Below are 13,315 nucleotides of genomic sequence, written 5' to 3'. Positions count from 1 at the left end.
TGATGCAGCTAGTGACTACTATTTAATAGTGAGATGTTATCAGACTGATCTGGTTGTTGCTAATTATGATCTGTACACCGTAGTAATGGAACAGATATCCTATCCTACAGCTGTCAACAGCAATTGCTTTATTGATGACAGCTACCAACTAATGATGAAAATACAAAGATTGACGACAAGCTATTCGACAAAATTTGGATTACTAACTTGACTATCTGTACTCGACAAACTGACTTCACCAAAATGACTACAGCAAAATCTGACTAGTAAAAGAATCAAACACTCGAGTTGACTCGACTTCTTGGCTTAACAACTAGTAATTTGGTACTTCGTTAGTTGAAACTCGAAATGTCAAATGTCAAATGTCAAATCAAGATTGGGATCACCCATGATCTGGCGTGGTTCCCTGATTTTATAGCCAACGACTTCTACTCAGTAACCTTTTTTTTTTTTCACTTGTTGCTTTTGGAAACCAGACACATCGGCAAGGAGTCATCCTTACTTTGTTAGTCGCACCACCACCACCCAGACCAGCCTGGAGTGGAGGGCAATCTGGGCTCTCATCAGTCTAATAAGATATCATTGCCAATCGTTGCATGATGGACCTGTAAACCTCTTGTCATGAACCGATCTACTGTTGATCGAATGGCGCCATAGATGCCGTACATTTAGCTATCAGTAGTTCAGTAGTTCCGTTACATCTGCCTAATAAGACTGTCGGTATAATAAGCGCTGCATTTGGCGGGTTATGTGCGATGACAGTTGAGCAAAAGCAAAACCAAAGCCAAAATCAAAACCAAAATAAAAAATTCAAACTTTGGCTATGCTTGGGAAATTGCCAATTGCTAACCAAACTTCTAACAGTTGCAGCATGCAATAATTTAAGTTTCTGGGCTGTCTTGGGTTTTAGTTTCAGCTGTATCTCCATGCAGACAGGCTGCTTGCTTGAACGGTATCCAAGCCGTGATTTGATGCCACTAGAGACATCCTTTTTATGCTTGTCAGAATCACAAAACTCAAGTTGTACAAGTTCACGTACTCTCATTCTACTTTAATTAACTATTTTCATTTTGTCTCTATCAGCTGAGACATAATAGCCACAGCAACAACAACCCACGCAGGGGATCCTGTCTCATCGCCTTACGTAGAATGCAAGGTTCTCTTATCAGCCACCAGAGATAGGAGATAGATCACGATCGGTGATGCAATCGCAGGATCAAATCACCACCACAGCAAATCACCTCTAACAGCAGCACCGTGCATTCGGAGATGCACCACCCCCTATCCATCCATCATCCCACCCGCCTGATGAACTCACTAACCACCACGACCACGACCACGACCACCACCACCACCACCAATCTCCGAGCTGCGACGCCATTAACTGGGTAACCCGCTCCTGCCTCACGCGATGCCACCGGAATAAAGTTCCCCACTGCGTCAACTCTTTACCGGCCACCTCGCGACCCACAACGGTTTCGGGAATCACTACTCGATCCAGTCACTAATGCCCGACGATACACCACCAACGCCCAACGACTTCTTCTCGCTTTTTCACTTCACGACACATCCGCCAAAAAAAATGACCACTACGGGAATCGAACCCGTGGCAGCAGATTGGAAGTCTGCTATGTTACCACTACACCAAGTGGCCTGCCACTTGTGATTTGAAATTCCCGGGCTCGTACTTGAGCCCTGCAGCCTCCGGCGGCTGGGGCTGCGCCCCAGACCCCCCGGCTCCTCTCGCTACGCTCGAGTCGGGGCGTCGACGGTCCCGGTCACCGTCTACGATCCCAGCAGTCTCCTGCGAAGCAGGAGCCACGGGGTCTGGGGCGCAGCCCCAGCCGCCGGAGGCAGCAGGGCCCCCAGAACCACCCGCCGGAGGCAGGAACGGCCAAAAAAAAAAAGAGAGTTTATTCGGTTACCAGTCGTCGTCTCCCTCGTCTTCGCTTTCGTGGCGGCCGGCCCGTGCTTTGAGGGCGTCGGCGAGTCCGCCCGCGAGGTGGTTTGTGGCCTGGTTTTTCTGTTTGAGTGCCTCGGCGAGGCCAGACGCGAGCGTTGGTGACGGGGTTTGGTCGGAAGAAGGCGTGGCGGCTCCGCCATTGGGCGTCAGTGCCGAGCCAATGGCTTTCTTCTTGGGTGGTGCGGGTGGAGGAGCTTTTCTGGCGGCAGCAGGGGGTGCAGATTCGACCTTGATTTCTTCCACGTACGAGGCAGGGGTCCATCCTTGAGCCGATTTATCGAGTTTTTCCGCTAGCCACCAGCCGTTATCGGCTTTCTGGAGAACATAGACTATCTCGTCTTTGGAGATAGACAGTTCGTTCGGTCTTGTGCCGGCATAGTCGTAAAGTGCTTTGGCAGTCGGTTGAGCAGGTGGTGCTGGAGGCGGTGGTGACGGTTTAGAGGATGCCACAGGTGGTGGAGGGGGTACTCGTGATACTCGTTTAGCAGCTGGTGAGGTTCTTTGTGCGGGAACTGCTGGCGAAGGAGTTGCTTTCACAGGTGCTTGTCGGGCCGAAGAGGTGGTGTGTGACATAGCAGCGGCAGCGGCAGCAGCAGCTGCTGCTCCTGGTCCGGATCCAAGGGTGTTGTTGGTCATCGAGGCAGGTTGGGCTGTAACAGCAGGACCGGCTGGAATTGATGATGCTGCTGCTGGGGTCGATGAAGGGTAGCTGTAGGTGTTGGCGGCTCGTGGAGGTGGGACTCCAGCAGCTGCTTGTGAGGGTAGAGCAGTAACAGTGGGTGCTCTAGGAGGAGGACGACGGGTTTTAGGTTTGGCAGCAGGTGTAGATCTGGTGGTAGTGGCTGATTTAACCTTTGGTTTGGGTTTTGGAATTGGTTCTGATACTGAGTTGGCAGGTTGACCAGTTCGAACACGGATCGTTCCACTCTTATAAGCATCGTAGTTGGGTGGAGCAGTCTCGTCTCGTTGAGATTTCACTGTACTGGGCTTACCGGGCTTTTTATTGTACTGAATTGTGGGCCCGATTTTCACTGGCACATTCAACAACGTAACAAGTTCGGTCTTGAAATAACACCATAACAGCGGTTCAGGCTCACTGGAAGATCCCGTATTCAGTGCAAACCAATCGTCTCGAAGATTCGTCATTGACACACTTCGAATTGACGAGGCAGCATACGTGTGTTCAACGACGAACGACAGCTGGTTCTGTATAACCGATTCGGCAACCACAAAAAATTTACCAGCAGTCAGGATAAAAACTCTATCCAAACGCTGACTCGACCGACCAAACTTTGCAAACAAAATCTCGCCACGACACGAGAATCGCACTGTGTCAGTTACACCAATAGCTTTCATCATAAAGCCACCTGGCGAATTCTTGACATTACAAGCCAGATAATCACCCCAGAATCGTCTGTATCCAAGTAAACTCATTCTACGACGTTCTTTCTGATTCTTAAGCACGGCATGGCCTCTTTCACGAAGTTCAATATACTTTTTACTTCCTTTAGCCTCTCTCCAGGCACGCTGGATTTTAGTGGCACAGTCGGCCTTAAACTTCTGGTGTCGTCGCCAAGCTCTTTGGATACGGGCTGCCATGTTATGCCAATACATGTCTCTCATGTGTTCAAGTGCAAATAGAGTCTCGGGAGTCTTGATAAATGCCTTTGTAACACCCATTTGGTACTCGGAAGCCGGGATTCCTGTATCCTTGAAGATTTGAATAGTAGCCGAACGAGAATCTCCTTGCCAAATAAAATCTCCTGCATATGACGTTTTTCTCGACAGCAGATAAAACCGCTCGACAAACTTGTCAAAAGTTTGTCTGTATGCAAAACCAGCTCGACGAATACGCACATTTTCCTTCAAACCAAGATACTTAACCTGGTGAAGCACGGCTTTTTCGTCGTATTCAGATGGCGACCGATGCTGATTGGGTTTAATAGTACGGATATACGACGGTTGGGCCTGAGCTAATGTATCCATAAGAGCATTGGCAGATTTCTTGATCTTGTCACTGGCAGTAGGAGGTCTCTTACGACTGTCAGTATCGACCTGATCAGGAAACAGTTGTTTCAAAAACTGATTGCTAGAACCATCAATAAGCACCAACAAATCTTTCAACAGCTGGTCTTTATTCTTATCAGTCATACCATTGATATCGTACATGACATCACCAGCATAATGCTTGATCAAAAACTTGTTTTGACGCTGTTCAAAATGTGCGTTACTCGATAACATACTCAATTTCATGGCGAAATTCTGGTCAGCAGCTCCTGAATCAGCATGTGCTGTAGCCACTGCATCGTTCAATACCGAGAAAATACCGGGGGGACGTCTTTCCTCAATCAAATCACACACCACCTTGTTATTGAAATAATCAATAGGAGTCCAGCTGATCTGTTCCCGAACATACTCTTCCTGTTCGGATTTCAACGTCAACTGAATAAAAATCTGCTGCAGTTTCTCATTGACATAGTTGATACAGATCTGTTCAAAACTGTTGTTTTCAAAAATCTCAAACCCGTAAATATCCAGAATACCAATTGACAGCGAGCTGCTTCCCTTCTGTGCCTTTAACGACTCATTCACTCTGTAAACAATCCAGTCAAACAATTTATCGTAAATAGCCTTGGCAAGAGCGTCTCGAACTGCTTTGGCCTGAACCACATTCAAAGGACTCTCATAAACCGAACCACGACGTCCACCACGCGACGTTTCTACGATTCGAATCGTAAGAGCCTTTTCAATGCTGGCAGCGTCTACATCCAACAAATAAGCGACAAAGTTCGGGACCGAGCTGTCTCTAATCTGACTGCCCTCATCGTTCTCAATAAAATCGATATTACCGATCCATAATATCGCTGCGAGTAATCTAAACACCGAGTCCTGTTCGTCCTGAGTAAGACCTATAACCTTCATAGCATTAATCGTCTCTTGAAAGTCCTTGACATCGTCAATACTATCGACCGAAGTACACTTACTGGCCGATGTATAAAGATACGTTTCAGGGCCCTGGATGCCATAAACCTCTCTATACTGTTGAGTGGCACCCTTTGTAAACTGATAAAAGATATGGAAATTCCGTTCGTTACGGATCTGGCCCACCACACGGGCCTTTTCCAGTAAATAGTTTGTGATCTGAGCACCTACCGGTTCACCCTGACCATTAAACAGAATCTCTAAATACTTTCCATGACGCGACGAATTATCATTACGCAGCGTCTTAGCACAACCAAACGATTCCAGCAACGGGTTAGTAGCCAGAACCATATCCTTGATTCGCTGGATATCTGAGCTGGCACTTCCACCCGACACCGATGCGATATACTGCATAATCCGCTTGGCGGCCTCGGTCTTTCCGGCACCTGACTCGCCAGAAATGATCACACACTGGCTCTCCGAGTACGATTTCATGTTATAATACATGGCCTCGGCAATGGCAAACACATGTGGAGCCACCTCCAACCTGCTCTTACCCTTGTACGAGTCGAGCACTTGGTCCGTGTAAATGCCCAAATCACGGAACGGGTTTACAGAAATCAGCTGCTCCGTTAGTCACTCTTCTATGGGTTCATGCCTCCGGCGGCTGGGGCTCCGCCCCTGACCCTGGTTGCTCCTGCTTCGCAGGAGAATGGAGGGCATCGTCAACGCCCGACTCGAGCGAAGCGAGAGGAGCCAGGGGGTCTGGGACGCAGCCCCAGCCGCCGGAGGCATGTCCGGAACTTACCACATGGCCGATGTATGTGTAAATGGTGCCGTTGTCGAACCTTTTTTTGAGGTTGTCGTTGATGGCCTCGTCCGAGACCTTGCTGAGGAGCGTGAGGTCCGAAACGCCGACCTCTTTCTTTTTGGCGAGGTCGAAGGTTGCTTTATTGATTTTGCCGTTGCCCTCGCCTCGTTTAGGAGGCGGGGCTTTGGTCTGGCCCTGCGCTTTACGGGCCGCTCGTTTCGTGATGGCCATGGCAAATGAGTCGGTGAATGCGTCTGTTTCACTGGTCTTTCACCGTAGTTCTTCGCTCACTTGTTAGTTTCTTCGTTGGTTTGTTTGTTCAGGAATCCAGACGGTTCTCTAGTTTGTAGACTGGAAAAAAACTGGTCCAAATCGACTGTTTTGACGTCTATTGCAATGCAAATGATGGGTTTTTGTGGTTCGATCCGGATGATTTCTGGCAATGTCCGTGGAACTGGGTCCTGGTGCCGTGACTCGGTTCTCTATTTATATACAAAAAACAGCTGCTAGAATCAGCTCCGGTGCTCTCTGGGTCGATATAAGTCCTTGGATGTACCCAATGGATCGAAATTCCCGAAAAAGCTCTGTCAATTGCACGTCCAACTATGCTCAGGCGAACAAATCTGGTCCGGAAAATGACCTGTGAGAGGCTGTATCGAGCCAGCTGCCAGTCAGCCAGCCAGTGGCCTTTATCACCCACCCGGGCCCGTTGCCGCTGCCGCTGCTGCACCTGCTGATATCTGCACCCACCCAAACTCCCCCCGTTGAGCCGTGCCTCCAGCACCGCCCCGTCACAGGGTATGGTGCGGCTGTCGTCGGGGACGGGGGTCGGGGGTTGTTGCCTCCGGCGGCTGGGGCTGCGCCCCAGACCCCACGGCTCCTCTCGCTGCGCTCGAGTCGGGCGTGGAGGGACGGTCAGGGGGACGGCGAGGTGGAATTTGGGGGTGGTTTTTTGGCGGGTTTGGGTGGAAATGGCTTGGGTCGGCTTGACCCGGGTCTCGCTGGGTTTGGCGATACCGTTATCTCGCATATCAGCCCTAACCGCCGTACTTATCAGTGGTTCCAGGGCTCGATATCAGGACGCCTTCTACCGCACCGGCACTGGTACAATGGTCTAATAAACTGGAGCAGTGTGCTTCTGTGAGACATAGAGTCTACTTTAGTTCCTGTATATACGCTGAAACTGAGATTTATCAAAAACTCGACCCCCCTGAAACCGCCTATATCAAGCGACCCCGTTAGTACGATATGGTAGCTTATGGTCTCCAAACGGGGTCATCAGGAAACTGTCAGGGTCCAGTCTAGACTGCCGAGCAAATGGAGAAACATCCCCAAAAGTTAATTGAAAGGGGACCCAGGAGCCCGACTCGAGCGGAGCGAGAGGAGCAGCGGGGTCTGGGGCGGAGCCCCAGCCGCCGGAGGCAGAGGTGCACCCACTGAGTTCCGGTGTTACCTGGTGTGTAGACAGCCAGCAGAACAGGAATGTTAGGAGCGGAAATGGTTATATTTTTTTCGGTTTTGGATTTATTGGATATATGTTTTGAAGTCTTGTTTAGGTGCTGGATTACTGAATTGATATTTCACATTCTAGATGAAATTATTCTCACTTCCATATTTCTGGTGTTACCCGGACTACAGGTTTGATACCATAGCCGGGAAAAACATCGATTTTAGTCTGCTTAACTTTCGACCAGGACTAGCTAGGCAAGAATTTCGTTGTTATTATGTTTGACAACTAGTTCTAATTTCACGGATTGGAAATATTTTTTGGGATAGTTCAAGTCTTCACGGTTGGTGCATGCCAAACCTACGCTGCAGCGGTCATATAACCTCGCATCACCAGGGCCCTGCAACTGGAGAGAAAATTTAGTTGGACACGCTCAGATGGAGATTTTGGTTTGGTCAATTGATCTTGAAGCTCGTCGCATGAGCTGGAGCCACAATTACTAGTTAAATTTGACCGTCTGGAGACACAAGTCGATTTAGCACTGTTTGCTACCAAACTTAGCCTACGGAGCAGTAACACTAGTTGAGCACAATAGCTGAAAATATTAGCTTGGATTTTTATCTTGGACAAATAACCGTATAAACCAACTCATGCTGTTAGCTGGAATTGCTAATATAATGTGTAATGGGGGGGCCCAAATGTAGGTCTCGGTGATCATGTTACCCGGCTTTGCTTTCAACTTCCACGTTATCGACCTAGCTACCAGCCGTTTTCCGGGTAATCCCTAATTACCAGGGGGTGGGGCATGCCTCCGGCGGCTGGGGCTCCGCCCCAGACCCTGGTAGCTCCTGCTTCGCAGGAGAATAGCACCGACCGTCGACACAAAGACTTGAGCGCAGCGAGAGGAGCAACCAGGGTCTGGGGCGGAGCCCCAGCCGCCGGAGGCACACCCCACCGCTCGAATTCTACTGCAGAGGTATTCAGTTCCTTCTCGACAATATTTTCTTTTCAAAAGAATCATGAGGTTGATTAAAAAGCCATGAAAATCCCCAGAGGTCTTATGCCAATGAACTAAAAGAAAATTTAGAAGTACTAAAAATATTGAACAAAAAATATATGTATACTGGTTTAACACTGCATAGCACTCTGGCAGTATAATGTATCATCACTTCAGGGGGATCTACTTGATCGATGTCAATGATGCTCAAAAGGGGATCAAATCAAAGGAATACCCGGATTTGGAACTCAACGTTGCCGAGCTTATGCACGGAAGCACGTTTGGATTTAGCAAAGAACAAATGTTTAGGGCGGGCGGGGAACTAGCAGTTTGATTTTAAACAACCAAGAATAAGCGAACCCTGATTGAGTATTAATATTCTTAACCTTGTTGCCCCGAAATGGGTAATTAGCGTTGGCAGTAGAACGGGCCCTGACAGGTTTTAAATTTTTTTTCCCACCCCCCTGGCATGAGCTCCTGATTGTCAGATTGACTGCCATAATATGTTTCAAAGTGCTATATAATAGTTATCAGTTCTAATACGGCACTCTAGATAGTTGAAATTCTAAGTTTAAACCCAATCGCCCGTCTTAAAATAAGCGACCTAGTGTCGATTGGAATATTAATTAGGCTAGCCCAGTAGTTCGAAATATTTGGGATCGAGCAACAAGTTACAAGCCTCGAAACAGATCTGTGCGAAACGGTTCATGCCTCGGCCGATAATTGATGCTCTTGGTTTTTCCCGCCTTGAGAGCGATTAGCCTCGTAGTCAAGCTCACGCCAGTTATTCTATGCATATGCATCATGCAAATGCAGCAGTAGAAACCTTAATTTGTTTTTATATACGAGAAAAAAACATTAGCCGAAATGAGACAGCTTATTAGAAAATTTACTTCGTCATAAAATATAAAATATAATAAAAACATAAAACAATAGGGAGAGAAAAAAGCAATATATATGCAGGACACCATGAATACTTTTATCTCTTTTGTTCCACAATCTCGACGACCGGTTCATCACGGACACCTTCTAAGAACTCTGATTCAGTTAGAGTACCGTAGGTGTGACGACCTCCTAAAAACCAGGAGAGCAACCCAAGAATCGCACAAACTGCAAACGCAGCGATCGTGTAGTTCATGTTGTCTCCCGTGATGGGCAATGCTGTCGGGAAGAAGAAGCATACAGAGGTGTAAATCAAAAACAAGGCGGCTGGAGCGTTAACCCAAAGACCCCATCTGCCGAGATTATAGTATCCGGCAGTCTTAAGCTTCCGTCGAAACATTACCACAATAATGGGCACAAGGTAAGACACGTAGAGACCCACAGTGGCGATCGAAATGACTGTAAAGAAGGCAGTACTAGATCCGAAATAGATGGCGATGAACGCACATTGCAATACAGCACAGAAGATAAGTGCACAGATTGGCACATCGTAATTGGAGTTTACTGTGCCCATGTATTTGTTGATTTGATATGGAAACGCACCGTCTCTAGCAAAAGCATATACTGATCTCGATCCTTCAGTAAGCAGACCATTGGATGCAAGAAACTGGCAAACCATGATAATGACTAGGAGACAGCTAGCTCCTGCTTTGCTATTGTTGGTGCTCTGGAAAAAGATTTCCAATAAAGGAACCCCAGTTGCAGTTGCGGCCACAGTATCCAGATCTCGGATACAGAACAAAAGGGCTAGAACAAAAGCAAACCCGGTAACAAATCCAACTACGACACTAAGTACCACAGCCCTAGCGATATCTCTACTTGCGTTTTCCATTTCTTCTCCCATATGACAAGGTGCATCATAACAACACATTCCGTAAGCAGCATTCTGCAGGAAAAATACCGCCATGCCATTGTTATTCCATCCACTATTATTGATATACCCTGTAAATACAAAACTAGCGTCCTGCTTATACTTTGACACTGCTAGAATTGTCACAGTACACACGATAAAGCCTCCAATAGTCCACCAAAGGGCGAATTTACTGATATGGTGAAGCATCTTATTTATAAAAATGTTGATAACTAGGCAAACCAAACAGAGAGCCCAACAAATCAAAACAACTTGCCAATCTTTAGGTTCCCATGTCTCACCATCACTGTTAAGGACTCCCAATCCACACGCAAATGAACCAAATTGGTAGAGAGCAGTTGATCCCATACAGATCAGACCTGCCAACTGAATAAAGGCAGTAGCATAAGAGAGTCCTTTTCCCCATTTCGTGCCTCTACACAGTATTAGGACCCAAGAATACTGACCACCAGCAACAGGATACGCACTGGCCAGCTCTGCCAGTGATAGAGCCACCATGAGTGAAAAGGCACACACAATGATCCATCCCCAAACGAGGGCAACGGGACCACCTGCATTCATAGCCTCAACCAGCGATCCTCCTAGAGCAGTCCAACATGATAGAATGGCAAAACAGAAACCGCACATAGAAAGTAAACTGAAACTTCGTTTCAGTTCCTGTTTGTAGCCGAATTGTTCAAGAAGTAAGGTGTCATCATATTTACTATTACCTGGTTCTTCCATGATGACTGATAAAACTCTGGGAGAGCTGATAAGTCAAAAAAAATTTCAACAATGACAACACAACTGGTTTATACCTGAATTTATATAATATGGCGGCTATTTTACCCCCTGGCAGATCTCAATGTCTCAATGTCTAGATCTCGCTGACCAGTTCAGAAAGTTGTATCGATATCCATAAACGCACCACCTCCGAAATAAAGTTTCGTTCCTAGTTGCTGTTTCTGTACATGGCCGAGGGCTAGGAGCTAAGATATATATAGTGAGCTTAAAAATATAATAGTATCAACAGTCATGTCTATTTTGACAGTTTTGGGCTTATCAGAGTTTGAAGATCGACGGTGTTATCACGCAGATCTTCATATCAGACCAATTTGATAGGCGCGCTTACTCCGAGCGTGCCTGTTTCAGGGGATGTGGGTCTGGAACATCGATAACCTGTCAGAAAATCTAATTAGAGTACCATAGGTACAATGATAATATATGAAAAGAAGATGAGATAAGAGATAATATTCTGCATTAAAGATTTTTTATCAATCAATATACATACGGCGCAAAGATAGCAGGAAATAGCACTCCATTCAGGAGAGACCCAAATGAGGCGGCTATCAAAAAAGACCATGATCATCTCTGAGACACATTATAATAAAGGAGATAGAGTGAACCGATCGAAAAGAGTTACAAACGTTATAATGAGCATAATAGCATGAAGAAGTTTTGTATTGCTACGTCTCCGTTTGAAGAACCGTTTTAACTCAGATTCCACGTTATCGTAAAATTGTTGAGATGCATGACAGCTAGTTAGGGACTCCGCAAGTTGGTTCCGGTTGGATTGATAAGTATCAGTTATCTGATTTGTATTCTCAGTCCGCAATTTGAGCTTAAGTAACCGCTGTATAGAGCATGTAACATATAGCCGACGGTGATCAAACCAAGCTTCCAGTTTAAATAATTAACCACAACCATAAAACACATAGACGGTTGAGAACAATGCCAAATTTATGAGGCTATTAAATGAATGGTTGAGTGCAAATACTGGGCGGCAGCAAATAACAAGTCCACCCCTACGATAATACTCAGTTCCGCTATTGAAAAGCTAGCCTGCGAAGCCAATAAGCAGTTCTATATTTTGTATCATTGGTAATAGATTCAATTGTTATTCTAATACCAATAAAAAATTTCGTAACTATACTGACTCCTAAAGCACAGAATATTGTTGTTGTGGCCAAGTTTGTAAAGGACACAGACTTCAAATCGAAATCCGCTGTGTGACCATTTTAGAGGGAGCGTTAAAATTTTTCAGGTATCAATACTCCAGGACTGCTAGTCAATGAATTCACACTACATCTACGCTTCGATTTCCAGTGTCTAGTCAATACTTGGTATCCCGCACAAGATTTCGATAATTCGGAATGTGTGCCATCCTCAATTATCTAACCATGCGACAGCATAAGTACCAGATCTGTTAGCCGTAATCCAGAACCGTAATAGGGAACCAATACTGTCGTCTTGTTCTTAGATATTTGATGCAGTATACTAGAAATAGAAGGAAGGGCGTATTGGTCCACAAGAGCAATTGTTGGTTTAGATACCAGTGAATTCGCAATTGTCAGTTTCCGACATTCCGCCATAGAGAGTATCTACCATTGGCTGCCTGTGATTGTAGCGATTGGGGGTTTGCTATATGCCATTGACCAGCTTCTTTGCAACACGCATCATCATTCTATGTTGCCCTACAGAATCATATTACTCGTACTTAGTACCAAATTAGCCCTTTATAGACGTAGTCATAAATGCTTTCATCAATAATGTCCATATTTTAAGCACAGATAGTAGCAATCTGTCTGTCGTGAAATAGTTCTGATTATAGCTGGGTCTTGTCCATCTACTAGTACTTGGCCAGAATCAGGTGCATACTGCCACTGATTAGATCAAGAATAGCAGCAGACTGGCCTAGCATCTCAGCACTAGAACCACTGACTAGTCCAAAGCATTGACTTGGTTCCATAGTTAGATTGAAATTGACTAATGATGGTTCAGAAGCAGACGGGAAAGTGAGCGTGACATCTACGAATTGAATTCTAGCATTAACTATTTCCGAATTCGGCTCAGGACGACTAGTATCCCCCTGGCGTATACTACAGTTGGCTAGTACTTGGATAAGCTCATCCACTTCACGAACGTTCCGTTTCAATATAAAACTTTTTTTCGTCAAAAATTGAAAAACAGATAATTGTGAAAGAAAGACACACATGAGGATAATAAGGCCATGAATAATTGAACCAGCTGACATAAATAATAAAACTTTAAAAATAGTAAATAATGACATAGCAAATATATTTAATAATATTAATACTATATATTCTAATCCAGGATTACTTGATAATAAACGTTTAATATTATTAATATTATCTTGTATTAATAATGATTTATTAGTATTAGAATGATAAATTACTATTAAATATAATATAACTATTATTAATAATAATATTTTTATAGTTGTTCACTTCATCTTCCTCATGATCCTTGATGACAGATGGAATGAGTAGCAAAATGTCATTTAACATTGACCACGTAAGTGGAGAAGAAATTGTAAAAACGGTTCTCTCATTTGAAAATCTTACTGTCAAGACAGCTAATAG

At 45.4% G+C, this 13,315-nt stretch overlaps 2 protein-coding genes and 1 non-coding gene across 3 annotated transcripts; all 3 read right to left on the bottom strand.

Annotated features, from left to right (window-relative positions):
• Positions 1 to 1,583: 1,583 nt before the first annotated feature.
• Positions 1,584 to 1,654, bottom strand: AWJ20_4961 (the record flags this gene model as incomplete). The annotated part of the gene is made up of 1 exon: positions 1,584 to 1,654. It is a non-coding gene; the product is annotated as a tRNA-Gly (tRNA).
• A 267-nt stretch (positions 1,655 to 1,921) lies between these two features.
• On the bottom strand, positions 1,922 to 5,380 carry MYO5 (myosin 5; the record flags this gene model as incomplete). The annotated part of the gene is made up of 1 exon (XM_018882068.1): positions 1,922 to 5,380. The coding sequence occupies one exon, from the start codon at positions 5,378 to 5,380 to the stop codon at positions 1,922 to 1,924; it is 3,459 nt and encodes a 1,152-aa protein (XP_018736483.1).
• Positions 5,381 to 9,119: 3,739 nt separating this feature from the next.
• Positions 9,120 to 10,676, bottom strand: HNM1 (Hnm1p; the record flags this gene model as incomplete). Its single annotated transcript, XM_018882066.1, has 1 exon — positions 9,120 to 10,676. The coding sequence occupies one exon, from the start codon at positions 10,674 to 10,676 to the stop codon at positions 9,120 to 9,122; it is 1,557 nt and encodes a 518-aa protein (XP_018736482.1).
• Positions 10,677 to 13,315: the final 2,639 nt, after the last annotated feature.

The sequence above is a fragment of the Sugiyamaella lignohabitans genome, chromosome D (assembly GCF_001640025.1).
Source record: "Sugiyamaella lignohabitans strain CBS 10342 chromosome D, complete sequence".
Classification (NCBI taxonomy): Eukaryota; Fungi; Ascomycota; class Dipodascomycetes; order Dipodascales; family Trichomonascaceae; genus Sugiyamaella; species Sugiyamaella lignohabitans.
The sequence above is the reverse complement of the archived record's forward strand: the minus strand, read 5'-3'. Positions and strand labels throughout refer to the sequence as shown.